The sequence below is a fragment of the Lingula anatina genome, chromosome 2 (genome assembly GCF_051362555.1).
Source record: "Lingula anatina isolate TDL-2025a chromosome 2, LinAna3.0, whole genome shotgun sequence".
Classification (NCBI taxonomy): Eukaryota; Metazoa; Brachiopoda; class Lingulata; order Lingulida; family Lingulidae; genus Lingula; species Lingula anatina.
Window position 1 is genome coordinate 1,598,461 of NC_141768.1, and position 27,850 is coordinate 1,626,310.

At 34.5% G+C, this 27,850-nt stretch overlaps 2 protein-coding genes across 3 annotated transcripts in view; one reads left to right on the forward strand and one right to left on the reverse strand.

Moving 5' to 3' along the window:
• Positions 1–288: 288 nt before the first annotated feature.
• Positions 289–27,850, reverse strand: part of LOC106170126 (uncharacterized) — a 71,248-nt gene continuing 43,686 nt past the window's right edge. The window contains exons 11-18 of the mRNA XM_087007222.1: positions 8,541–8,706; positions 7,998–8,250; positions 6,212–6,384; positions 5,648–5,865; positions 4,434–4,573; positions 2,515–2,698; positions 1,646–1,798; positions 289–1,482 (exon numbers count right to left, since the gene is read on the reverse strand). Of these exons, the coding sequence (XP_086863348.1) occupies positions 1,231–1,482; positions 1,646–1,798; positions 2,515–2,698; positions 4,434–4,573; positions 5,648–5,865; positions 6,212–6,384; positions 7,998–8,250; positions 8,541–8,706 (1,539 nt within the window). The 3' untranslated portion in view covers positions 289–1,230. The remainder of the gene's footprint in view (positions 1,483–1,645; positions 1,799–2,514; positions 2,699–4,433; positions 4,574–5,647; positions 5,866–6,211; positions 6,385–7,997; positions 8,251–8,540; positions 8,707–27,850) is intronic.
• On the forward strand, positions 9,714–27,534 carry LOC106170155 (FMRFamide receptor). 2 transcript variants are annotated; one of them, XM_013549907.2, is made up of 3 exons: positions 9,714–9,939; positions 20,255–20,381; positions 24,223–27,534. In XM_013549907.2, exon 3 carries the CDS (start codon positions 24,573–24,575, stop codon positions 25,695–25,697), a length of 1,125 nt encoding a protein of 374 aa, XP_013405361.1. In that variant the 5' UTR covers positions 9,714–9,939; positions 20,255–20,381; positions 24,223–24,572; the 3' UTR covers positions 25,698–27,534. The 2 variants fall into 2 exon arrangements, with proteins under 2 accessions (XP_013405361.1, XP_013405362.1); XM_013549908.2 differs by lacking the exons at positions 9,714–9,939; positions 20,255–20,381 and adding an exon at positions 23,819–24,091.

The window sequence follows — 27,850 nt, forward strand, 5'->3', positions numbered from 1 at the left end:
GTGGCGTTTGTAGAGAGATAGCCTAACACATCCCCCCTCCACACCGTTCACGTGGATTGAAACCAGGCAGTGGTTAAGTGCTCAAAGCTTGGAGAGATGCTGGCGGAATTTGCATGACATTCGTGACGGAGTCGCGTGAGGTGCACGGAATATGACGTTTGTCGTCGTGTCAGAAATGCGGGTTAGAAGGACACTTGTAAAAATATTCAAAGATCGCACATGTTATATAAGAGGTCTTTACATCCGCTGCTCTCGTCATGAAATATGCCGTTAGAAGTTTAAAACGGCTTGAACTTACTGAAAATGTTTATTCTGGTTCTGCAAGGTAGATCATACAATGAGCGTTCTTATGTATTTGTGACTATCACATTGCTATGTATTGCAAAATTTAAATAATGCTAAGTTTCTATATCTCTGAGCAAAGCATTCTCATTGCAATCCAATGCTAGTCCACAACCATAGATACACGTTACAAATATTCAACATCATCAAATAATTTCTATCATTTAATAATTAATCATTGAAGGTACTTTTATATGTTTCTGAAGTTTTATGGAAATGGTAAACACATGGTTTAAAAAATCCTTGACATATTCTTGATGTTGACAAAACAAGTCAAAATTCTACAATATACAAAAGCAGTAAAATAGGTCAAAAGAAAGAGACAGAGGAAATTTAATTTAGTGAATTAAATCTCACATTACAGTTCAATTTCAGTCTTATGTCTATGTTGGAGGTATAATATCACTACTTGACACATGGTTACAAGTTGTTTTACTTCAGCGCCTATGTTCAATATATTTATAAAATACAGAGTATGTGAAAAACTATTTTGATAATATGTCACAACAATATGTTCACGGTATGCATGAAAAATACATGTAATTAAGTAAATTTAAATTTATTCAAATCAACAGCTTTTTCATATCTGTAAGTGCTTTTTCATATCTGTAGTAAAACTTGTAAAACACATTAAAATATATGATATCTAACTTTTATAAAATTTTTTAATATCTTTTGCACACTCCTCTTAAACCTAAAAGAATGAAATTTGCATGTGTCCTATAATACATCACATTAGATATATCACAATAACCCAACATAGTATCTAATCCTTTGCACAAAATAAAACAATTAATTAAAATAAATAAATAAAATAAAAATAAAAACAAAATATAATCTCAAATATTTCTCTTCAAACCAGTTCCACGTAATTTAAGTATTATAAGCCTACAAAGGCCCCACAGGCGTGGTGTGAGGAGCTATCATATCATCAAACAGTGGCGTATACACCACATGGTCTGCCGAATATCCGAACGCCTGTGGGCCAACAACTTTCAATGCTTCAGGAGATCGCATGACAGGCGAGACTGGGAGGGCAAATACGACCACACGAAGCCCATAACGCATTTCCTCGGTAGGGATGGGTTCACCGGCATCCTTGGTTACCATGGTGATCAAGTCTGGTGTACATGCTAGTGTCTGAAATATAGGAAAATATTTCTTGAAACCTGATAGGATTTTTCAGAATAGGCCTAACTTCACATGCCTACACTTTTTGACTAAGAGTACCGTGAATTGGATAGATCGCCCAAGTATAAAGATGAGTAATTTTGAGTATTGAAACATCCTATATTTTACAGACCTCAAAATTATGTCCATCTTTCGTATGTCTGGCAACAAGAAGCTCATTCTGAAAATCCACATGTAAGTGCTGGCCTGAGAAAGGCTCCGTGCCTGCTACCTTGATCTTTCCCCTTGTGAAACCAGCCTCTGTGGACCTTTCCACATCCACCACCTTTTTACAATAAAGAAATAACAAAAATACATGATAATCATAAACTTTCATAATTCTAAAAAACGCTGAGGAGAAGTCACAAAAATTATATAAAACTAAAATTAAAAATTCAAATTAATCACATAATGGAAATGGTTGAAAGAAGAAAAATGAACTGATTTTAAAATTGTAGAAGTCACTCTCCATTAGCAAGGGTTGAAACTTATGGTGACCATATTTTTATGAAAAAACTTGATGAGATAGCTTAGATGAGACGTTTTTAACATTATTTCCTAGTAACATGGGGGTCCATCAAGTCACCCCTCAGCAAAGAAAGTCCTGATTTCCTAGGCATGTAGATGACAGTGTAACAATGAGCTTAAACCATCATCTATACATTCTTATTACTTTGATGATGGTGCCTGTTAATCTTCCATTTAAATAAGTGGATTTCAAATTAATGAGATCATTTTCTGGGAAAAAGCTTTTAGGCAGACAATTATTGTACTCTACAAAATTACAAACACACTCTACAACATCTGATACGAGACGGCAGGAAAATATCATTTGAAATGTACCTGCCGTCTGCTTGTAACATAAAGCTATAAATAATGTTGTCTTTAATCATCCTACCGAAATAATCACTTAAGGTGCACTTGGTAATGAGTATTACATGATGGACTTTTAGCTCATCATGAAATATATTTGGAAAGCAAAATCCGTTTTCAAAATATCACCTTGCCAACCAACAGCACTTTCCCCCCACTCTCCTGTATCACAGCATCCACAATGGAAGACTTTTGTTTGCGTGCACATAATATACTGTTTCCCAGCCTCCAAGTCTGGCTCATGGAGTACAGAACAGTGGTCTTCATCATCTCATCCTTGTTCAGGGGAGCCATAGTGAGCCCTGCAGCTAACCTGAAAAAAAAGGTGCAGTGATTTGTTTACTTGGCTGTTTATTTGTTTGCTAGTTTAATCATTCACACAATACTGGCCAAGACAATTCATTAGTGGGGTTATATAATAAATCTCAAACAATCAATACTCTATGCTTGTTTGCTAATGTCATATGGATGATGGTGTGAATGTCTGTGGTTACTTGCACACATTTTCATTGAAGAAAACATGTATCTACTATGATGTATATAATGAAACAAAAGAAAAATCTTCTTGTAACCACTGGATTCAGGATCATATTTCATCATAACATGATGTCAAACCAAATATAGGTTTTTGAGGTAACAAAAGACTTAATGAGCCTCTTTTCAGGTATACATGTAGTATTCAGTCTGGATTTCAAACCTGATTCTAGTTATTACCAAGAATGCATTACCAAGGTGTTACTTATAATTACAATACAATGCACAATGTGCTAGTAAATACAGAGGCGAATTGAGACCGTCTTCTGGGTCTTCCGGAAAACGGTCAGATTTTAAAGTTTATATTGATGGGTATCTATTTTTTTCTGTTGAAAGACCATCAAAACTGGAGGATGGATCAACAACGATAATTTGGAATACTGTCAGAAAATATCTATGGATCCCCTCTTGAAGTAATTGTGTGTGACCATATTTGATTCTTTATTACACCATTAGCAGTTTTCAATTTCTCATTCAGGAAGACAGAAAGGGAAGGCAGAAACTGCCTCTTTCATTTCTTCTCTCTGTCCCTCTAATACTATCTCTCACTCTTATCAAGTGATGGTCACATGTATAACATCAAGTAATACTAATAACTTGACACAACTACAAAAATATTAATAGTTTTCTTTCTAAATTACGTGACATAACTTTTTTTACTACCTCAATAAAATCACTTAGAGTAATGTTGATAATTAAATCAACGAGATTACTATAGCAACTGATGACAGCAAATTACATTTATATTTGAACAGAATCCCCATGGTATACGCCTGTGTTGACATAACAACATACTGTACTAGTACAAATAAATTTATCAGGCTTCAGCTTGTTCCCAAATGGAATTTCTTTGGTACTTTTTACTTAATTAACACCATCTTAAATTGCTTTTATGGATTCAAGAAGTGGAAAATGAAACAAATAAAATCAAATCCCCAAGGTTAGTGAACTTACAAGCCTTTTTTTCTTGGATAAATTCAATAATTGAAAAATGACACCATCAAAATCATCAAAATGGCTCAAATCCAGAAAAAAATCAATTAATAAAAATGTAGTCAGAATAAAAGAAGAAAAGATAAAAGAGAACAAAAATTCTCACAGAATGTAATTCGATAATAACCCTTCAGCTAAATGAGATAAACTTCCTGTGGTAATATTCTGATGCAAAAAAAAAATATAAAAATAATAATAATAATAATAAAAAAATAAAAATAAACTAAAAAAAATAAAATGTTTTATCTGTTGTGAATTAGTACTATTTTGGTAACAAGAGATCCATGGCTTCACATTAATGTATCCATGATGGGTATGTGTTTTCACAAAACTTATTAATTTTATTATGACCATTATTTTTGAAAGAAATTATTTGTTTAAAGATTCATTGGAATGGATAAAATAGTGTACGTGTCCAAAAAAGAAGGATAGTTACATTTCATACACTGTAAGATAAAATGCAAATAAAATGAAGAAACAACTGTAAAATGTCTTTTTAATGTATAGAAGAATTAATTTACCCCATGGGTTGAATGGCGGCTCTAAAATGATTCTCGATGTCCTTGGCTGTTCCTGCAGTAAGGATCACCCCCTGGTTTCCACAATCATCTGTAATGCATGCTGGGGCCATATCTTTACCATAGATAGATGGTGCAAACATCTGTCAAAACAGAAAAAAAACTGTTCTTACTATCTTTTTTTTGTGAATTCAATTATTATGCAGCATAGAGCAACACTTTTTATACTTATGATCAATGTTGCCAAACAGCACATATAATTGTGTCCCCAGAACAGCAGTTTTAAAAGTTGCTTGACTTGTTACATTATAATTATTACTCAATATAAGGTTTACTAGTGCTGTTTGTCCTTGGCCAATCCTAAAACTGTCAAGAATGCAGTTTTATCAATCACTACAAGCAATTAAAGACAGCCCATTAATCACCTTAAAAGGTATTACAAACATTTTTCAGTGTTCGTCTTTGATGAACACGGCCAGTATATCCAATATTGCAAATTTGGTCAAAACAATCAAATTTGTAATGCTTTTAAGGTTATTGTGATATACAGATCAAAAGTAACATTCTGAAAGCTACAACAAACATTTTTACCCATACCTTGGGTCCATCGTGTAGAATGGGTCAAAGTCTGTATATTGTGCCAGAACAAATAATGTGTTACACATGCAAACAGTTACTGGTATATGAGTTCTGTTTTCTGTTATATTTTTGTTTGTTAGTTTCATAGTTATTCATTTTCTGAAGTTACTCATCTTGATATATCAACTAGTGTTGTTTATGTCTACCCTCACTCTTCATAATACCTCTTTGAAACACCGAGTTTCTCTCCAAGTGTGTTTTAACTGTATATACATGTATAATGTACTTTATAAATAAAAAAGCACACCAAACTTTACACTGTTATTATTTGGAATCCCAAAAATAAAGAGAAAGGGAAAGAGAGAAAAAGTGGTTTTGGCAATTCATCAGAATTTATACAAAAATTGCTTGGATTTAAGGGAAAGTTGAGAGAGAGAGAGAGAGAAAGAGAGAGAGTGAGAGGGAGAAATAAACATTATCTCTTGAAAAGATCAGCAACAAAAATGTATATTTTTCGTAATGTTTTCGTGATAATAATCACTCACATTGAAACATAAATAATTATATATGAAACAGCTATTTTTTGCTTTTGTCACAAGAGCACCATCAGGTGGAATTCCCACTATTCCAATACGTACCTGAAGTTCAGGGAAAGCTCTCCCCATGCCGTCACAGTCTACAACAGGCAGGCCAATCTCTGCAGCCACTATAAGAGGCTCCATGGCATTCCATCCACCAATCTCTGCACACATGATTGCTGCTAACTTCCTGGCACCCATTGAACCTGTTCTCTCTGGTGGGTGCGGGTATGCTGAAATATACCTTATACCTGCCCCCTCTTCCAACTTTAACCCATCTGAAAAATAATGAAAAATAGTGTTTTTTTTTATTAAACATTGGGTGATTTTTTCATCAACAAAATTAAGATTGCAATTAAAATGTCTGGCATTTGTATCATGCAGCTATTTTATCATACACTACCATAATATGCCATGCTTGTTAAGTATTGCTTTATTGGGCAAAATGCATAAGAACACTAGCCCTCTGCCTGGGGGTAATGTTGGCCCACCAACTGAGCAATACATGTATCACCAAAATGAGATTAACAGATATTGTCCAGTTTTCTATCTTGAAGCCATTTTTAGGTCATGCAATAACTATAGGTTTCCTCTCAAAAATATAACAAAGAGCAAATATCTCACCAGAGTTCTTCAGTTGACCATCTTTATACTGGTGTCTCAGGTATAAGTCTTCAAGAACCCGTAATGCAGTGGGCAGTTCTCTGCCACAAGGAATTTTCTCCGTCAAAACTAACGGTGCACCCATGAATGCTACATATGCAATCACATCTTCTTCTGACAGGTGTGGATAGAGCCTAAAAAGTGTGATTTAAATTTTGGTAAATGTTAAAGAACTTCAATACCACTTGTATTATATTAATCTACATAGATTCCTGGAGATTCAGTAACCTTTAATTCAATACCACTCATTTATGATATCACTAAATCAATTGTTTAAAATGATTTATAATCTTACTGGGATATAATAAAGAATTAGTGATAGTATATCCCATATATTTCATCAAAGGCCTGTGAAATCTGCAGTATAGGCCAGATCAATTCCTATGTACCAGATGACCACGTCAAGCCAGTTATCCCATTGTCTGTGGCTCAGCGGGATTTTTCTACACACTAATGATCATACAGAGAGACATCACTGCATATGTGACAATAAAAATCAATACGAAAGCATTATTACTATCATTTGGCAAAATACAAGTGCCCTCTCAGGCCAGTGTCCTTGGGCAAGTGCACTCTCAGGCCAGTGTCCTTAAGCAGGTGCCCTCTCAGGCCAGTGTCCTTAAGCAGGTGCCTTCTCAGGCCAACCACTTATTATATCAGATGCATGGTCAATTAATTCTGCCAATGCACACTGCCTTAAGGAATTATCTTATCAACAAAAAATTCAGTTTCCTCAAAGAGCCTAGGGCATTGATTTGCATGCTTCATGCATAAACTATTTTAGAAATGACCTTCACTGTCATACAAGAATCACTGCCCACAATCCTCAGAGAGAAATTTGAATTCTCTTTGAGGCCATTCAGAATGAGAAGAGCCGAGTGCTAGCTAGGCCATGACCTAAATATGGTGGACCTACATGAAAGGAAGACCGTTTAATCCTGTAATGGTCTCTCTGTCTCTCACATGGCTCCCCACGTTCACTCGGCTCTTCTCATTCTGAATGGCCTTTTTGTCACACAGAAATGATCTTTGTTAATCATCAACAAACAATTTATTACAATATACCACAACATGAAACATCCACAACCCATGGGTTTAGATCCTAGATCAGGCTAGTAGCCATCAATTTCAAAAGTGGGGTTCTTTTTCCCCCCAAAAAAAGGGCCCTCTACAATGAAACCTTTGTGTACTTAGATCAAATATTACCCAGAATGGACCTTTTCCTGACAAAAAGAGTTTTTTTGAACCCCGACGCGCCTCCCACCCCCACCCACCCACCTATAGTTATGGCCTATAGATTCATTGCCAATGTTCCAATGTTGTTACTGACAATACCTCACATGCACCTGTAGGTTTCATTTTCTTAAGACAATTAAGACAAGACTTATCTGCTCTCTGCACAATTAACTAATAATGACTGCGATCATCACAATAATTTCTTGGTATTTATTCTTAATGAAATATGCTATATGTCTTTTGGCAAAGGCACTGCCAGCTAGATTAACTTCAGAATAACCCAAACCTTTCTTAGAGACTGTAATACCAACATATATTGGTATCATGATCTAGAACCAGGACAAGGCACTGTGGTCTATGTCCAGTTTTCCCCATTTATAACTTTGATTTATTTATAACTTTGATTTCAACATTTATGATCAAATGTGCAATCAACTCATCAAACTTAAATTCATAATGAAAGCATCAGAAAAGTTTTCCCAAATCCTTATTCACAAAAGCTTCTACCTACCTATCAGGTGTAACTATCTTTATCTTCTTGCCCTCTTTCAAAGCATGAAGACATCGAAGTCTGCCTAAATATGGGCTGCCACCCCCTCCACACCCCATTATACCAGCCCCTACACTGATACATTCTATATCCCAGGGAGAGAGCTCCCATTCTCCACTGGGGGTAATGGTAGGAGGCACCTGCTGGGCTGTCACCTCAGTGAGGGTGTGATCCTTCAATCTCTGTTCCTCTGCTCTTAGCTGTTCCTCTGATACTGAAGTGGATATATGTATATATACACACGAAAAATAAAAGAAAAAAAAAGAAAAATTATTGAATCACAAATCTCTTTTTCACCAGTGTTTTCACCATGTTTGGCTCTTTGGGGGCGGGGCTGCATACATGTGTGTATGTGTGTGTATGCATGTATGTTAAATCATTAGATGAAATGAGAAAAATCTGAAAAAACTAACTAGTGATTAGTCACAGTTAGGATTTACTATGCCTTAAATTTTAACTGGTATTCAATTAAACTACTGAAATCAACCTTATTCAAAAATCTACCTTCTCCTGGTATTTCTGGAGGTACAGGCAGGGATCCTCCTGGTTCAAAGATTGTATCATGTTTTGTGCTGCCATCTAGTGTCTGCAGACTTCCCACAGCATGTATGTGTATCCTGGTGGCATTACCTGGGAGATAGGCCAGGGGAACCTCTGCCACCTCTGTGATCTGAATGGGGCAGGGGTTTTCAATTAATTTCATAACACTTTTTTTAAGATAGATGAAAAAAAAGTTACCACTGTGACAAAAAGGGCAGAAACATGACAGAAATAATAACATATTCAGAGTAACTTGGATGCTATCAATAAAGTGATTAGTTCCAAATACTTAACAAAAATTGATAAAGTAGTCACTTTAACAACTTTCTATCAAACCAAATTTAATGGATTTGTCTGTTCAATAATAAATGTGTATTGACTAAATAATGAACCATATGCTAAAGGAGACATGCAATGTGAAATGCATGAAGACATTTTCAAAGGACATGCAACATAATACACAACGAGTCATTTTCAAAGAAGCAACATTCATTTTTCCTTTAGCTATTCTGTCAATCATAAAAGAAATTTACATTTATTCATGCCATGGATAGATATAAATTGTAATTAATGGATTCAATAAATTATGTATCACTAAGGTCCACAAGTATTAAAAGATACTCAGACACATAAATTGAATTAGAAACCAACTTCCATTTGCATCTGATGGTAAATCCTAATTTGATAAATAGAGTTTTGGAATGTTGCCAACATTCAATTTCCTAAGATCAAAACTTCCATTTATTTCAACAAGGGCTGCTGACCCTCTGATTATACTCTGACTATATTTGCCCGTACGAAGTAGGATTCCATCCATTTAATTGATTCTTGAGTAGTCAAATAAATTTTCCTTCTTCAATTCAAACATCATAGTTTCCTTTGGGAGACAAGAGCATGTATTCTGGCAAATACAAGCATAAATTTACATAGTGGGAAAGCTTACAGCAGAGAAACCAACAGATCTAAGCTAGTGCAACACCGCTTTAATATTATTGCAGAAAAATTGATTCAAAATTATTGATGTACTATATGTCAAAACATAACACTTCATATTCTCAATTAACTTCAGCCAGTTTATACAAATAATGTGTTGTAAGTCTGCATACTTAATCTCCTGCTCATAAATAGCCTGGATAGTCGACTAGTAGCTAAACTCACAACTGTTGTTGTACAATAACACAAGAAAAATAGGGGTCTCTAGTGGACTTAATGTATCACAGCGACTGCCACTGCCAGGACTGGCATATATAAGGCAAGGAACTTGAAGCAAGGGCTCAGGAAAGTCACTGATATAGCTGCAACTCTCCTGAAGACCACAAAACCAAATTACCTCAGATTAGGAACCAGAGACAGCATCAAACAGGTAAGATGTACATGTAACTGGAGAGATAACCACATACATACAATACATGTGACATTCCAATATCTAATGCAAACTTAGTATGGTTGCATGCACAGGGAATGGACTTGCTTACATAACTAGTTGCTTGATACAGAAACAATAAAATAAGTATTGAAAATTTTATGACATTCAATCAAATTGAAAATTGACACTTGGGCAATATGTGTGTGTGCGTGTAAATGTGAATGTGTGTGTATGCGTGCGTTGCATTAATAAATATAGCAACTTAGTCATAATGGAACAGTGATGTCTAATAGCACACAGTGTTCTATATAAAACTGCATGCCATTCAACTGTTGTGAACTGAATATCAAATTCACGTCATATCTTAAACACCATGGGGTAATTATTCATTTTGTGCAGATTGGAAGACAACTGGAGATGTCTCTCTGCTTTGTCATGCTTTATCTAGAATAACACCTCTTTTGGATATTGTGCAAGTTCAAGGAATTATTCAAGATATTCAATCCAAGTTTTCATAAAACACTAAAAGATTTAATGGAATTATACAATGACATCTACACACGAGTGAACGCAAAGATCCATTAAATCAGGAAAATGACAATAAATATTTTAGAAGAATTATATATTGCTGCTTGTAATATGCATAAAGTTGTAATAATTAACTGATCATCTTGAAAGCTGCAAACATGAAATTTGGAAGCATTTAGGAAAAAATTTAATAAAAAAAAATGGGTTTGCAAAACAAGGTTAATAATAATATCTGATTGATAAATTTCTGTGACAGATATATTTCAGAATCTACCCTCAGAATGCTGACTTTAATGAGATTATACAGGGCATCAGGGCCTGTATATTTACTACTCTCACAGATAGACTGAATATTATTCAAGCAAAAGTCTGTTGCTACTCTGAAGTGTAAATAGGCTGGTTCCTGATTAAATTGGCTAAATTAACAACTTCTGTATTCAGTTAAAAAGGAATTGTTTTTAAGCAGTGCTGTACATGTGTTAACCTTACTGTAAGTTGCGAACACGTAGTCTGAAGGACTCCTCACAAAATTTGGACCAAATCGGCAAGTTCTCATGTGCCACGTGTGAGAGCGGCTGACAATAAATACATTTCTAAGTATTTCCCAGAATGCGCATTTAAGGACAGCCAGCCTTAATGCAATAAACGTTTGCCGAGATCAGTGTTATTGCTTTGAAAAGGGCTGTTGGGAAATCCTGTACACAGTTTATTATCTTTCGTTTCATTCTGATTTAATCAATGGGAGAAGGTACTGTACATTACTTAAGAGAGGAAAAGTTTTTAATTTTACATCAAAATTAGATTGACCTGGGTTAACAGTAGTCTTCAGCAGAAATAGAAAAAGAGAAAAAAATCTCCAGAGAAAATTTAAGGCACACAAAGTTGCAACATGGAATTTTACCATGTAACTGAGGTCTGTTAGGAATTTGAAATACTCTGTGCACTTCTTGAAAAACCCACCGAAAATTTGGGATTTTTTTCACAATTATTGCAAACATGTTTAAGTTTTAATCAGACACCATTTTAAGACAGTTTATACAAGCTGGGTTTTACAATTGACTTTCCATCTCTAAGCATTAAAATCCTTTATTGCTTAAGTACTTCAAAGTAAGCATATGAAAAGCCTGTGATTTTTAAATCAAAAATTGCACAAAATCATACATTGGCATGCAAACCAATTATTTCCATCTCACTTTGAACCTGTACTGTTGAACATATAACTCTTAACTGTTGCAATTTGTCATGTTAGTACATCAAACAATGCAGTAAAGCTAATTTCTGTCTGAATAAATCTTATATTTGAACAGATCTTTACGCTAAGTGCTTTTAATTCAACCACATGAAATATTTGTATATCTTTATAAGTATAAATACCATTAACATAAAAATTCAAAGATACTCGTAATTTTAATCATACTTATATCATTGTAAAAGTGGCCTAAAAGTGCAAGACACCAGCCCTTGATAAATATAGAACTGTTTCAATTTTCAAAGGCAATGCAATGAAGCTTGAAATGCATCTAACCAAGGAATCATTAAAACCGAAGAGCTTCATTACCTCACATCACAGCTATTATTCCACTACTCAAAAATAACAGGATGTTGTGGAAGCGGCCATGCCCCAGTAAGGTGAAGGATTTACGATAATTCTAAAAGCTTATAGCACAAATAAGGTGATAAGGCAGCCACTCAAATAATGAAGGTGAAATATTCCAGTGGAATTGTTAGTTCTGTGAATCAAATAAAAGATGAGAGCATTGCACTGTCTGTGAAATTCATCAATTGTTTAGCATTTTAGTTACTATTGGAGAAGCTAAATTAAATCTGTAAATGGGCAGAAATCATATTAGCAAAACTAAACATTGATTTTTTTGTGGACTTCTGTTTTGAAAAAATGCTGTGCTAATTAACTGTTGTGTCAAATGCACCACCTTACAAGCACGACCACCCAGCCCAATCGGACAATCCTTCACATCCCATAATAATATCTCTTCATTAATTATAAACATTAAAACTGGCCCATGATGGAACCTATTTACTAAGGAGCTGGGAGGCTGGGATATCAGAGAGATTAGAATGTCTCCTGATGGTTAGAAATTGTAATCACACCATCTGCTGAGTTGTTGCAGCACTGGTTGATAAATCATAAAAATTGGACCGCACATTTTGCAATGGGAGTTCATTTTATTCATATTTCTAGTTACTAATATACACAGATAAAGATAGGAGGTGGCTTAATTAATGAAAGCATTCTATGCTCTCCTGTACTAGTAATAAATACAATAACAAACAACATTTATAGCTATTTACTTAAACCTAACAAAGACATTTATAAGAACAAGAATCAAACACAAATGCACTTTGGAAATAATTCTTATTTTATACCAGCAGACAAGACATGTAAGGAGACCATCAATCACTCTGGCTTTAATAGAACTTCAAAGTGAGCAGAAATAGAAACTGCTCCCATCAATTAATAAGCAAGGACTTAATTGATGCATAAACAAAAAGAAACCACAGAAGTCAAATGGAAAAGTAAAATCCAGGCCTGTAGTCAGAATTTTCAAAAGAGAGTTTTTTTTTTCTGAAAAAAATAGACCCTTTTTCCACAAAACTTATTTATATTGTATATTATTTTCGGTACTAGTATAAAACATGGAAAGCTTTTCTACTTAGTGTGGACATCTCCAGCCAATTTTTCCAGTCAAAAACGTGATACTGTGATGACTCAATATGTTCAATCGGGGAAAATTAACAATCTTTTGGATACATAATTTTTGAATCATTAAAACATATTTCTCTTTTGCATTTGTGGTGTTTTACTGTACACAACAGAATTATAAAGCACCCTGCTTTTCAATTTTGCTGCTCACACTCAATAAGAATGTTCTAATTTTAATAAATAAAACTTTGAAAAATACAGTACCTGTAAAATTCTAAATTTTCCCCATTGAAAGGGTTAATCTTCTCCACTGAATGATCCCCCCTTCCAATTAGCCTGAAAATCCAACTTCTGGCATTAAAATATATATACCCATAATATATAATTATCTGATATATTGCAGATATGTAGAGTATACATAAAACACAGTTTTCTCAGTGCGTTCCACATGGAATATCTAGTTTCCTGTACATTTCTGCCCCCGGGTCTCCCTTTCCTCTGGTTACCAATAACCACTCATTTATGGTTACATGTACAACACGATTACAGCTCCGCAATTTGTCACACCTGACAATCAAGATCTAATACTGTCCTTCCACATGTTCCGTGAGGGTCTGATTTTATTATAAGACTTATAAAAATTCTACATTTAAAATTTGCCAGCGGATTCTTTTTTAAAGTGATTGCTATCAAGAAATCAAACCAGTTTATTATCTATCATCTAGTTAGTATATATCAGTTTTAACAGTTTTAATTATTAAAATAAACATCTGGTATGCAGTTCGACCGGTGCCGAAAATGAGGACTCCAAGCTGCCTGTTTCCAGTGAAGTTTGATCACCTGATGAATGAAGCAATGATATCAATACAAATATCAAACCTATTTGCTACTATGAATTGCTGCACTTAATGAGATTTCCACCTCAAGAAATCGGTTTAATTTCTTACGTGGGGAAGCCATAATCGTGGGTGTTTTATACAGAGTTGCACAGAAAAACTTGCACAAGAGTGAGTGAAGACTTATATATGCAGCAATTAACAAAATCAACAAACCCCTCAGTCCTGTGAGATAATGAAAAGCTTTGGAAACCTCTAGTTGCAGAGTTTGTACAAATTTGTGTGAGTTTCACCTAAAGTTTATATAATCTTTGGTATCTATAAGCAAAAAAAAAAAAAAAAATTAGCATTTGTGAGAACCTGTGGATATATCATTTTCATAATACTGCTGTATACTGCAGACTGATGTTGAGCTAAATGTGCAATGATCATTCTTTTTTACAAATAGGTCTTTTTTGCCAAATCTGGCAATGTAAATGGTTTTGTTTACATCTTTAACCCTTGATAAAGTTCCAGGTCATCAACATACAAGTTAAGTATAATTTCAAAATGGCCACCAAAACTACTATGAAACAGAAAAGTATATCTAGAGATGGTCACTAAAACTGTATATTTGTTATAAACTGAAATAAAAAAAATACACAAGGTGCTAAAACCCCCATTTCTATACCATGTCTTATATTTTCTTCTCACTGCTTTTGTTTTCATTATCATGAGTTGTTTTTTATAGAAAGGTTCCTGTGCCTGTCATATATCCCTGACAATTTCTCAATCAAAGATGGGGCACTGGCTGCCCTCCTATCTTGCTTCTAATAGAATCCAATAAGAATGTCTATTAAGAGCAATCAAAGTGACCCAAGCAGATTGCCTGTGAAAGCTGCACAAGAGGACACTTGATCAGAATGAGCAAAATCTAATTTACTCAGGAACAAAGAGGAAATCTAATATAACTGTAGAAAGAAAAATGGCGGTTATAAATCATTCATTTTTTAAGTCAAATAGTTGATGCCCCATATCATTAGGTAATGATAGTTATTTGAAAGTGGATATCTTTGAACATGAAATAAGCCAAACTATAAATAAAAAAATAAAAATAAATGACCACAGCATAAAAAGTCACATGTATGTGCAACAGTTTTGTTCCACTTACAGTATGATAATTATCTGATACAGCATGCACTGTCCTCCATCAGTCACCTTATTCTTACCTGAATATTAGAGTTTTTCAGTTATTTTTCTCATAAAAGGTATATTATTGAATATCTATCAGTCTAGTAAAAATTTAAACAATTCAGATATTGTTAGAAAAAAGGTTCAATGTCATCTTAAAACAACTTTAATATAATATAATATATAAACACCTAACTTTAATATAATATATAAATACCTATTAATAAATAGTCTGATTTCTATTTTCCTTCCTACTGTTTGTACATGTAGTATACAAGTATTGACTGTCTGAGGTCACCTCTTGGCTAGGTTCAACTTGAAGCTGGGAAAATTGATCAACGCCAAAGGCAGAGGTCAATTATCCTCGCTTCAGGTTGAACCTAGTCGAGAAGTGACCAAAGCAAAAAGTCTATTCAGTTGTTATAGGATCAGGGATTTTTTTAGATAACTGAAAATAATTAAGACATATTGAGAACTTATTGATGGGGTACTTGGCTCATATGGATCGAGATGTCAAGTACTTGTAGATCCAAGATGGCAGATTGATTTGACCAGAAGGTCAACTGACTAAAATAACTGACCCCAATACCAGAACATCTGGGGAGGGGGGGGAGGGGGGCAGGAGAGGGAGGTAGAGAGCTTCAACTTCTGATGGCACAATGAATGCTGTCAATACCTTAAAATATGAGGCATGATTGTAAAATTCAGTTCTAAATTCAAACTACTTGTAAAGTAAAAAGTGAACACTGTGATCTAGGCTGAGATGTCACCTGCACAGACTGCTAACCTGCAAATAATGAAAACAACTACCAGTGTTAACATGCAGTTAACTAAAAATTCAAACAGCTCTTTGTTCTGATGGATAAGGTGACATAAGAAAGATGACATGTAATTACCTCTGAAAATCTCTTTGCAGAATTCCAAGAATGAATCCTTTTCAGGCCTTTTACCGTAAATTGTTTCAACCATCTACATTAACAGAATCATTACATGAGTGCGCATTGATTTCCTTAAAACATGCTTACATTTCACTGAGAAGCGCATGAACATATTATGTTTCTTTCATCACAAAAAAGGACCAAAATAAAAAACCACATCTTACATAAATCAAATGCGGAAAGCTAGGTTGTATATGATTCAGACAAGTATTGAAAATGCAAAAGCTATTGATTTTCTTAACTTCAAAAGCCTCATTTAATTAAACAATTATTCATCAAAAACAAATAACATCCTTAGGATTTACCTAAGCTAGATAAAATTCCACAAGGGACCCTTAATGTACATGTTTTCTTAATGCTGATATCTCCTCTGTTGCCAAACCTTGTTTTTCAAAACAGATATTCAAAATTCATTGTAAGTTAAAGATAACACTGATGTAATGCATTTGCACTTCTTTCTTTAGTCAGACCTCAACAGAGATTCTGAAAGGCTCATATTGATAAAGAAGTCTTGGTTAATTGCAATTAATGATTTACACCCCCAATTGATGACCCTACAGGTGTTCACAAAATCCACGGTTCACTCGCAATAGACAGGAGTTTTACACATTAAGTTTGAGCATAAACACGTTATAGATTACAATAGTAAATGACTTGGGATTACAATAACTAAAAAAAAAATAAGATCCAAGAAAAAACATTAATCTATCAAACAATTATAAATAACACTTTTTTCAAAGCCCATTAAGTCATTGTTAATGGGCATGTTTTTTTTATCATCAGTGGGTTACAGGCAAATAAGCAGGTCTATAAGCTCATTAGTGCAATGTGCATTAGAGAATGAATGTTTTACATTGAACATTCCTGAAACTCAAAACATGAATTACCTTTCAAAATCACATCAATGATACATTTAATTGATTTCTTTATATTTCTTCAAGCAACTTTACACAAGATTGTGCAGCCTTCCATCCGGAAGTCATCTGTTCAGTAGTTTCTTGAACCAAGAAATCCCTTACTATTAAACTCCATCTAGATAATCCATCAAACGCACACGGCTTTAACAACTTTGTACTTTATTACAGGATAACCATAAATGAACATCCTTATAACTAAGATCTATCTGTGCCACTGGATGATCATTTAGAACAGATGTGCCCACAATTACACCTGGACAACATTGGAAATTTCTCCACGCTTCCTGAATTTTGCAATGACTTGGGTCTAATGGCGATATGGCCATTATTTTCATTTGATTTCCCTGGAGGCGGTATGTCATGGAATTTACAAAGTTTATTTTTATCCTAAGCTGGTAAATTGAATATCTTCGGTACAGCAGACTGGAGCGGTGATTTTAGAAAATAAAGTAGCATGAGGCGACCAGCGGACAACAGGGGCAAGCAACAGACTGACTTGAAGCTGTGATTCAAAAGTTTGCTTTTGTCAAGGATAAATATTTTTCCACCGCAGATTAATAAAAAGCAAATGATGTGGGAAAATAAATTTATTTAATTACCTGAAAAGTTTATAAGTTTAAACACATGGTTTGAATTAAAACAATGGCGAAGAGTATGTAGTTTAGTTTCCATGTCACAGCTGGAAACTGTATAGAGTAATATTTCTCTCCACATGTAGTCTACAGAACATATCTTTATGGATTCATCAAGTGTTTAAGTCTTGACCCAATAAGAGTTACCTATGTTTACCCCCCCTCCCCCCCCCCCCCCCCACACACACACACACACACACTCACAGTTAAGCTGTGGGCAGGTGGGACAGTTAACCAAAAGATAACAAATGCAGGCTTCCACTGTGGCCCAGACATTCAATTGCAATCAAAAAGCCTATTTCTTGGAAACAATTCTAAAACATATCAGAAAACATGCTCCAGTATAGGGACTATCTCTCTCCCCTAATCTCTCATCTGTGACACCAACTTTATGAAATTCTCTGACACCCACTTGATGAAATTCTCTGACACCCACTTGATGAAATTCTCTGACAGCACATAATCATCAATATGTGGGCTATCCAAGAAGATAGAGTCAGAGAGATAAAAGGGCTTATCTCTAAAAGGCAGTTCTAGACAGACTGATGAAAGCGAGATGCCTTCATCACCTTCTCAATCTAAAAACTTCGTTTAACACAGAATTACCTTGTAGTTTTACACATAAGAAAGAACAGCTCTTTAAATACTTAGGTAATGTGCAGCATTTTTGCATTATTATTTCAGTCATCAACATACAAAATGTTTTCTTAACACATTGAGTTTATCAATCAATCTCATAAATTTTGAAACATTCATCAGTTTACAAAAACAATATTTACAGACTCAGATAAAAAATAAATTGAATTTACCATAAAAAATCATGCGAATATAATCTTATTTATAGTGGCTTCTAGCTTATATAAGTTATAGTTAACTACTGTAAACTACTGATAAGATTGCTTTTGTGCTGCATGCTGCTTCTTCTGAATTTTGTTTTCGTAATTACTCTTTTTATAAATGCTACTGTGGAAAGCACATGGATTATTCTGCATCACTTATATAAGAACTGGTATATAAATACTGTTAAATATGCAAGTACATGTCCTTTTTGAATTTCAAAGATGAATACAAGCACTGACAATAATAGGATGGTATGTAAGGTGTATGCCATACTTATTGAGCGACAGTCACTGTAACAGTATGGAAATGAATTTTCATTGTCATTGTGATGATTGCTATGGAAAATTGATTATAGCCATGACAGAGTTTGTCTGACTTTGTATAATTAATCAAGTAGTGGCCTAGTGCTGAAGCACTTATGATATTAAGATGAAGGCTGAAGTATACATGTTCCACTGACTTTTTTCTGTGATAAATCAAGATTAATATTTGTTTCCTGGAACTATCTTAAGTGACAAAGTGGGTTTTCTCTCTCTAATAGATGACAGTGGTTTGGGTTTTGGGTGAACATTCACATTTGGATACAGTATTAGAGGACTCATTCCCAGTATAATTTTCATTCTATGTAGATCGATCTAACTCTGTGGGGACTCTTGCTGAATGCAATCAGATAAACAGATTAACACACCTCCTCATTTTCAATGTACTCATATAATCACCAGCTTTTCTGTATTCAATGCCAGGAGATGACATGTTTATCTTTTTAATCTACATGACTGCATTCATCAAGGGTAGGACTTAAGTACATAGAACAATAATTTTATTGGAAATTAGCCCTCGAATAATGTATCTAAATGTGAATGTTCAGTCAAAACACAAATTATTGCCATCTCTATAATTAGCATCAACACATGATATTCAATCAGATTTTCATCAACATTTATGAACCATTATTATTTGCATAACTATTGTTCAAATATCTCAAATATGGTATAATATTCTCATAACTATTGTTCAAACATCTCAAATATGGTATATATTCTAATGCTAATTAACCACAATTAACTGTCCTTCGGATATTACAGATATTTGGAACCAACCAATATAAAAAATAAACTGATTAAAGATGAGGAACAACCCTTGGCAAACCATTTAGTTAAAATGTATGTCTTATTTGATATTTTTGCATGTAGAATAAAAAAATCTTGAAAGCACTCTAACTGGCCCTATAGCTATGGTAATTGGTATACCAACTGGCATAATTCAATCTGCTCTTATTATGATAGCCGGTGAAAAGGGACTAACTCTACAAACTCCATCACACCATCCATTCATCAGGTATGCTCACAACCATTCACAATCACTGGTACCAACCATTATTTGCTCATTTAAAACAAATTACAGGCACCTTTCCACACCGTACAAGAGTCCAACTGGGACAGATTATTACTGGGTAATTACCAACTGGCAAGTCAACCTTTGCTTAACAGTGTTTAGAAAAGTGAGCTGGGCTTTTCAAGCAACCCAATCAACACTGATCTTCCATTTCAGTAACCAAAGCCGTAGAGCAAATTACATGCCTGTTACCGATTTTTATTTTCCTCATTTAAGAAGATACCATTTCAAGTTCAAACATTTTTCTGAAAATTTACTTTCCGCTTTGATTTAAATCAGCTGCATCATGGTCGTATAAGCATTACTGATCCTACAGCTCACGTAAATCAAAAACTTTTAAATTGAATACACTCCACGTGTAAAAAAGTAGTTCTTTTTTCTTTTTAAACACCAGGACCTGGTTGAAGGTCAGTATTTAAATGCTGTGAGGTGGCCAACCGAAAGACTTCTTGACAGGAACTCACTCAAGACGAATGTTATCCAGACATGGCCACCATGTCACAACTCGGGTGTAACTGCACGTAAGTGTGTTTTTTCTTTACCTTTACATTTGTCCTGACCCTTTTAATGCATCTATATGGCAAAATACAGCTAGCAACATAAGAGTGATTCAAATATTGAATTTAATACTTAATGGTCAATATGTTTGATTCATTGTGATCATTTACCATACTGTAAGGTCCACTTTTTTGAACAGACACATGGTTTAGTTTGTATGAAGACAAGCCATGTGTGTTTTTTTGTAAAAACATGCATAAAGTGGGGACTTAATAGAAATTATGAACAGAAATTTACACACAGCAAGAAGAAGAGGAAAAATAAAAAGAAGGAATGTCAATGGGTAAGAGGTGTAAAAACTGAAAATGAAGCTTGCAATTTCTCACTGCATTTACTCCATATGAAAAAATCAACCAAAATAAAAAATGAAAATGCTGAAATCAGGCATAATCCTGAAAACTTTTACCCATGAATCTATAACTTTATTACTTTTTTGTGGTACAGGTGCACAAGCCCCAAGAAGTGGTTCAAGAGTTCTGGTAATATTCAAATCCAATTCAATTAAATCAAAATTAGTAATAAATCCACGCTCATCTGTTCATCATTGTTATATTTTTAAAATAAAATCACAAAACAAGACCACCACATACATGTTTATATATTTTTTGTATGAATTCTTTTGGTAATTAGCTTCTAGTTGGTGTCGAACAGCATGCATCTTGCAATCGTTTGCCTCTTACGATCGTGATTATCTAATATATCAGGTAAAGAAGTGCACGTACGCCATTTCTGCAAATAACATGCACTTTGTGCATTCACATGCCACATCACTGGCACTGTGATATGCCAGCAGCTATGGAATTACTGGGGTTAAACCTGCTGATATTTATGTATGGAGATGGCAAACAAGTGGGCCTGGATCACCATGATACAAATACATTTATGTGTTGAGTGTGAATGGGCTATTGTCCCTTAAAGTAGCTGTTGAGTAAATAGGTATATAGTAAGGTGAACTAAAGAGAAAGTTTCATTCAAGAGCCGTTGGTTAGATACTGAAATGGCAAGTCATTGGAGCCAATGGTGATTGTTTTAGTAAGATGCCGTGAATGTACTGACAACTCCGCCAGTCTGTGAAAAACGTTTTTTTGTTTAAGTTTCAATTTGTTTTTCACACCAAACATTAACAGAAGAAGTCTGTGAAAATAGGAACAAGTGACCTTGCTACTGTTTAAAGTCAACAGTTTTCCAATTTACACTCATTGATTTACATGTTGACAGAAGGTACAGTAAGCACACAGGGCATTTTCTACTTTTTGAGGTTTTTATTCAAAAGGTTTAGAATGTTACCTGATATTGCAGGCAATGATGATTGCTTGTGATAAAAAGATAAAACTATGCCTACACACGACACTGATAAGATTCAGTGCTAAAAGCTTGCGATTAAAGCCCTTTTTCCTACAATTTTGACATAACTGGCAATTTGCAATGATCTCAAAAAAGACAGCAGCAATATTAAAAACAGAACACTTGAAAGTCTTCCCATGTTATGCTCAGTGATGAATCGTCTTGATCTGATAAACCCGTAAATGAAAGTTTTGCTCTAAGTGGAAAGCCACTTGCACAGTGTTAACAGATTACTTCTAGTGCCATCGTCTCTAAACTTGGTTCTTTCAGTAATTGAACAATTTTTTAAGCTTGGTTGCTTGCTTTGCAATCAATCGTGCAGATAGTCCTAAGGTTGTTCACCCTTAACAAGAAAAAAGCAACACTTCATAAATGATGGATGAGTGTCACAAACAGGAGAGAGAAAGAGAAAGAATCTAGATTCAATTTCAATTAATAAAAATGCTAGAACCATTATATTCATGTTGATTTCTAAACTCATCCTGCATTTTTGCCAAAACCTCCTTATCAATAAAAAACAAAAAATATGGTTTGGCAGTTATGATGATAGAAAATGTGTTGGATATATACCAAAACAAACATGGCAATGTCATACACAAGAAATCAGAATATGTACGCACACTGAAAATTATCTGTTCAAATTAAAGTTTGTCCACAATGTGTCCATTAAATATAATTATCAACTGAATTTATGTTTCTTCAAATACTGCCCCATTTTTATATAAACCAAGATCACTGGTAGATACAAATATGAAGAGTCAGAAAATAAAGAAACTTTCTAACATGTTATCTGACTGCAGAGACAAGTTAATGTTCTGCTTGCCACTCAAAGGAAATACATGTCCACATTATTGATAACATGTCATGGTTTTCAACATGTGACATAAGACTGGGGATTTCTCACTTATTAAGGCTTTCATAACATACACCACTGTGCAGAATATGAACAGACACTTTTTCCATATCTTGAAAAGGAAAAATAATCATTTAAGTTTAAAGGTTAAGTTCAAACACAGCAAGACATATATGTTTATATGTGTAACTCTGTTGCTCATTGAAAAAAATCAATTTTATACCCAGTAACTGCAAGAGTAGTGTACGCAATCACTGTAAAATAAATAAATAAATTGGCCCTACCAACGCCATTTGTTAATTAGCAATATACCTAATAATAAGGACACCAACAGTCAAAGCCATTATATAATTATTTCAGCTGCATTAGATGTTCAAAAGGAGATAGAATGACCCTGCTTATTATATATAAGCAGCTTGTACAGTACTTTGGTTGACCTTAGCCAGTGAAAAACAAAGACCCCAAATCAACATTACTGTAAAAATTCAAGACCACTAATTTAAAACTCATGACATTATTACTACCATCACTGGACCTCCTTGTTAATTTCCTTTGGTTAATAAGTTGTAGCATGTTTTTAAAATTATAAAAGTACCTTCCAGCAAATTCTGTGATCTACAGTACAGGTCACAAATGACGGTTATGACTAATGAAAGAAAAGAAGCCTTTCAAAATTAACATGGTTTTGTCATAAACTTGTGACTGAGAATTAATTACCCATGGAAACCTTAGAAATGCTTTGTCACATTGACCAAAGAAACAATGCCTTATCCTATTAAAATAAAAAAACTGTATGATCTAAAAGAGACAGAGAGGCGGAGAGGAAAAAGCCATACTTAAAAAGATGTTTTTTCCTTTGAGTGCTTCAGCAGATTTTTCTCTAATGAATAGCACTGTTAAAAGATAAAGTATGTATGCTGTCTTTAGAAATTATGTATCAGGAACAAAAAATGAAAAAAAAATCTGCTGAAAACTTTTAAAGACCTAACTGAAAAGTGAAATACAACAAATCCCACCTCTCTCTTTCTCCATCTCTCTCTCTTTCTCTCTCATTCGCCATGATGCATATCAATGTGAACATTTTCAAATCACATGAAATATTAAACTTTCAAAATACTACAGCATGCATGCACCAGAATCGGTGCAATTGGGTCATCCACACAACGCCAACATACTTGCACTAGTATAACCCCATAGGTACAACTATGCAGGTTCCTAGAGAAAAGCATACCACGCTGCCTTAGCTGTAACTGTCCTAATAGCACCTCAAGAGAATTTTATCAGTGTGCTCTTAACACAGTGAGTGGAGATGAGAGGCTGTAAGCCAGTCTATCTATTCTCTGCAGAGTTTGCCACTGCAAGCGCTGTATGGGAACATAACAGCCCATTACTGCCCCCTGGTGCTCAAAGTGACAGCTCCTTAGATTGGTTCATTTGATTATTCAACTTGAAGTCTGGGAAGTGGTAATCCAACAGGTAAATAACCTGCACGAGCAGTGCTGGGATGAACAAAACAACTCAGTCAGTTGAATGAGAGAGACTTTAAACAATCATTAACACAAAGGTGGGCTTGTAAGACTTTTCCTTTTTTTCTCACATATTTTCAGATCAAATGCAGGGAATGGTGATGCAAAAAGGGCAGGAATAGGGTATATGAGAAAAGGCACTTAGAATCCGTTGGACTGTAGGATCAAAGTTAGGAGAAAAGACAGTGCAAAGCAAGAAGACAGTGTTTGAAGATTGCTTGGGTAAAGGAATAAAAGCAGTGAGTACCACACAGCTTGTGAAAATTCACTGGGTTAGGAACATTTGTGGCCTGTGACTGCCCTGGGGCCAATACAAGAAAGGCAAAAATAGTGTGTGATTTTTGAAGTGAGCTGTTAAATTCTCTGTCACAGAAGGGAAAGAAATAAAAAACAGATAAAACATTCACCATCCAAGAACTGACAAGAAAATAATGGACAGTCAACATGAATATGTACATTTGTGGAAGTTGGAGACTTTAATAAAAATGTCTGCGACGAACGGATTTTTGAATGACACAAACAATACATATGGAAACACTAGTGGACAGTACAATGACCGGGCAGGACTCCTGTCACAGGTACTGCAGTTTGAGGTGACATGCTTTTTGGCATTTGGCATCCTTGTTATTATCCTTGGGATCATAGGTAATACTCTCTCCTTTATTGTTATCAACAGAGATTATAACAAAGGATCGACATTCTATTTCTTACAATATCTAGCAGTGTTGGACAACCTGCTGTTGATAACAATGTTTTTACAATACTCTGTTTTGGTGGGGCACCACTTTGAGTTCATGGACCAACGCTACATGGCAGTGAGGTTTTGTATCCTCACGCCCCTGGCCCTGTCAGCTCGCCTGCCCTCTGCCTGGTTAACAGTTGCCGTCACTATTGACAGGTATATAGCTGTGTGTCGGCCCCTTCAAGCCAAGGAATGGTGCACCATCCCTCGCGCCAGGAAAAGCATCATCACCATACTGCTACTGAGCATCGCCATCAGTCTGCCAAGATTCTTCGAATGCATTGGTTATGAATATTGCTTTTTACAGCCAGAGTGTCCCACAATACAGACAGTTCTGCTCTCAGATAAACACTATCAAAGTATATACCATGGTACCCTGTTTTGTTTCAGGGCTGTAATACCATTATTGATTCTCGTGGTGCTGAACTGTAAACTGGTCCGAGCTGTCCGAGAAAGGAACAGAAGAAGGACTGGAAATAACGTAAGAGTAGGAAGACAATCAGATAATGTTACTCGGGTTGTTATAATAGTTATAACTGTATTTGCCATATGTGTTTTTCCATCAATATTTGTCCGCGCAATATGGCTGACCAGAGAGGAGTGGTCGCCAGGGATGAATGCATTTTACCACTATTTCAATGTTCTGTCTGGTAATCTAATTATTATTAACTCTGCTGTAAATTTTATTATTTATGATGTAGCGAGCTCGGTGTTCAGAATGCAATGCCGACACCTTGTTTGTCGTAAGTGTGACGTGGACATGAATTTGATCATGGCAACTTCTACAGCAGAAACGGAGTTAATGAACGGTTAAGTTATTGATGAAATCCGTGACATAAAAAAAAAACATTGTTTCATTGTAAGTTTGCTTTAAGAAAAGAGATGTACTGTACATACATATTTTTAAAAAATTATTAGTTCAAACAACATGTCATGTACAAATACAAGAAAGTCCACAGTGGTTCTAAAACAAACATCGACTGCCAAGGCATGGATTTTATAGAAAGAAAAGATACTTGAGCTGTCCTTCGTGAACAAGTTTTCTAAGTTCTCTCTCAAAAGAAAATCACAACCATCTCCAGAGAATTTTTGTTACTTGATTTCATTAACTAATGTTAATCGATATTTGTTTTGGATCCTGTGTATTACAATTAAACCCCAGACACACCAGTAACTGTAATATAATTACCTTAACAAATCAACTTATACATATTGAAAATGGATGTATACTTAGCTGCTGTATAAAGACCATACAATTATGTGTACAATGTTGTGGAATTACCTTAACTGATTCAATTAATAGGAATTCGGAGAGACTGATAATGCTAAGCCATTATACAGGGATCAATTTAAGTACCACGCAAAAAGAAAATTACGTATCATAAAGAGCATATAACCCGCTTGTAATGGAGCATAAAACTCAGATTATTTGTTCTTTGATGTCTAAATTCAACGCTAAAAATATAATGGCCTTTTTTATCGGCAGTTGTCTATAATTGTCCACAGCTCATAAATATGTATGAATGTAGCAGTTGAGTTGGGTGCATGTGGGACATGAACGCCAAGGAGAATCTGGCAATTCTCTTCACTGTTGTCAAAGAAATAATTAAATGAAGTGGACTATTTGTGCTTAATGTAAATATATCAGGACATTTTGAAATTAGAGTGCAAAAACATGCACAGCTGACACTGTAAGATAAAGCCAAATTTTGTGAAACGTGATAATGTGATTAGATAATTGTGCTTTCAAGTATTCAATCACATCACTATTATAATAAGAATGGATCAGCAAAACTTGCAAATTGATAATAGCCAGCTCATGTTTTTTTCTATCAACAGTAGACAAATGCTTACTAATTTACCTAATCTGTAAAATGATATCATAAAGCCATTAAGCACAAATTCATTGTAAGTTATTCTTTTAAAAAGTGCGCTATATTGTATATTAAATTGATATTGTCATGTAGTTTTTTGCTTGTTTTTTATCCACTCTTTTTTGTATAGTATTTAAGACACAGGCCCCCTTAGTTAAGAAGTTCATACAAAAATTTACCTCAATAGTCTTGCACTGCTATAGTACATCTGTCAATCTGCATTTTGTAAAAAAACATAAATATAAAATAAAAAACGAAAAGAAAAAGTAACCATTGGCATCTCATTCTCACTTCAAATTACAAAATGTTGAGGGAAGTACCTGTTGGGGAAGGAAAAGTTTCTCTTATAAGTGATCAATTTTTAAAATTAAAACATTCCTTTTGAGTGGTAGCAACACAACTGAAAAGCAGACAACCTACTAGTTCTTTTCTATACAATAAAAGCCCCAATTTGCTACATAAAAAATGTATTTTTAATGATTCCAATATTGGGTGTCTGAAAAATTAATAATTTTTCCGAGGTGAAATGACTGAGCCATTACCCTGATACCCATTTTTGCCTCTGCAGAAGAATTTTGGCAGTTATATATTAAGGCAGCTTCTGTGTTTAGTTTAATGTACCTACAGTGGAACAAATACCATTCTAGCCTGTTGCATTTGCACTCAAAGAAAATGTGATAAATGATCTTTAACATGCTTGTTTCAATGAGAAAAGAGGAAAAAACACATTTATGATCTATGATCTATAGAGTCTTGGCTTCATTCCACACACAAAAAAAAAAATAAATAAATAAAATAATAATAATAATAAAAAAAAATATATAAATAAATAAATAAATAAATAAATAAATAAATAAATAAATAAATAACAAAATGAGTTACAAATATGCAGGAGATTAGATTACAGTGGACAATAAGAGTGCGTGTACATACGTAAGTATGCATGTGTCATATTTAGTGTGCACATTCTGTGCATATATATAATGTATCCATTTGAAAGCATCCTTTTCCTACTACTGCATATGCCCAATAAAACTTCTTAAAGTGGATTTTTGCATGTTGGTAGTATGAAGAATTAAAGCACTCCACATTT

Coding starts and splice junctions, on each gene's coding strand:
- LOC106170155 (XM_013549907.2), top strand. CDS start 24,573: ATGGACAGTCAACATGAATATGTACATTTGTGGAAGTTGGAGACTTTA.